Consider the following 1,310-nt stretch of genomic DNA (forward strand, 5'->3'; position numbering starts at 1 on the left):
TTTGTTAGTAGCTTTCATTTGAAAAACACTGGCTAAAACAACAAAATAAGTAAACTTTTATAAAAGAGCTGCTTAAAGGGTTTTAACGCTTATTTCACGACTAGGGTTCAACGCAAACTACTTAAATAAAGTAACGGGACCATATTTGCAGGAAATAGGCACACTGCGGCTGCTGTTTTATTAGGCTAGAAAACACTTTTTGGAATTATGCTAATGGTGAAGCAGTTGTAATTAGTGGCCTGTTTTTTAGCATAATTTATTGAGTTAAGAGGTGACTGCAATGACGCATGTTTTCCATCTGTTGTAAAATGATGTAAAATTATAGTAATTACTGACTGCTAAATTAGACTTACGAGCGTAAAAAATTCAGACAGATTCATATTCAGGCACATACAGAGGCGAAAAATGGCGGTAACACCCTTCCGTGCGAATGACGACGGTGAGGTTTCTTCCGCAAAAAGTGCAATTGAGCATGCATTGCACTACTAACTTTAACAAAAGCCGGCCCAATGGTATAGGCAATTCTACTGATGAATTCGTGGTAGCACACAAGTGGAGTGTGGAGTGTGTAGCCTCTCTTATTGCTAGGTCCAAACAATTGTGCATATTTTAAGGCGTGAAATGTTGGCAACCAACTTTCCTATAAAGCATTTATATTTTCCCTGAACGTAACTTTATTAGCAAGATAAAATGTTTTATTCGAAATATTGGGGTAGTAATTTGAACAAAAGTAGCATTCATCAAGAAAGTATTCCAAAGCACCATAAATAGTATTGATAGGATCTCTCTTAGTTGGCGTTGTTGCGCTGCCTAAGACCTGGTTGAAATGACTTATCCTGAATTGAGCTGTTTTGAGTTATGCTGGCACCCTCAGCCATTGTTTCAAAAAATAAATTGCCCGAAGTCATTTGGCAGAGCTATTTGGGCACTGTTCCTGCTTCCGTTATGACTTTGTTTACCTGCATAACTGCCGGTAAAGGTAAACATGTAGCGGTGGTTTGGCAAAGTGAGGGTTAGTTTTGGAGCTGTAATTGTGCAAACCTTTAAATTTCATCAGATCATTTACCAAATAATGCAGTGAGAAAAATGGGGCTTTTTATAGATCTTTCTGCGAGGAACTCTGAGTAGATGATAGAACTGGATTGACTAGGTTAGTGTACGATAAAATAGGATTTGATTGGGATATTAATTATCTAGGAATGAAAACTCAGTCAGTAGCATTTAATTGCATAAAGCTAGGGGATACAATTAATATTACGCAAATTCGTTTACAATTAAATTGTTAACCACTTTGTGATGCTGCTCCATAT

At 37.0% G+C, this 1,310-nt stretch overlaps 1 protein-coding gene across 1 annotated transcript; it reads right to left on the reverse strand. All coding sequences in view use genetic code 11, as the record gives it.

The window, feature by feature from the left end:
• Positions 1–185: 185 nt before the first annotated feature.
• Positions 186–987, reverse strand: EGR_11288 (hypothetical protein; the record flags this gene model as incomplete). Its single annotated transcript, XM_024500529.1, has 4 exons — positions 186–338; positions 491–640; positions 674–810; positions 960–987. 4 exons carry the CDS (start codon positions 985–987, stop codon positions 186–188), a joined length of 468 nt encoding a protein of 155 aa, XP_024345057.1.
• Between the last annotated feature and the right edge of the window lie 323 nt (positions 988–1,310).

Source organism: Echinococcus granulosus (genome assembly GCF_000524195.1).
Source record: "Echinococcus granulosus chromosome Unknown EG_S00731, whole genome shotgun sequence".
NCBI lineage: Eukaryota > Metazoa > Platyhelminthes > Cestoda > Cyclophyllidea > Taeniidae > Echinococcus > Echinococcus granulosus.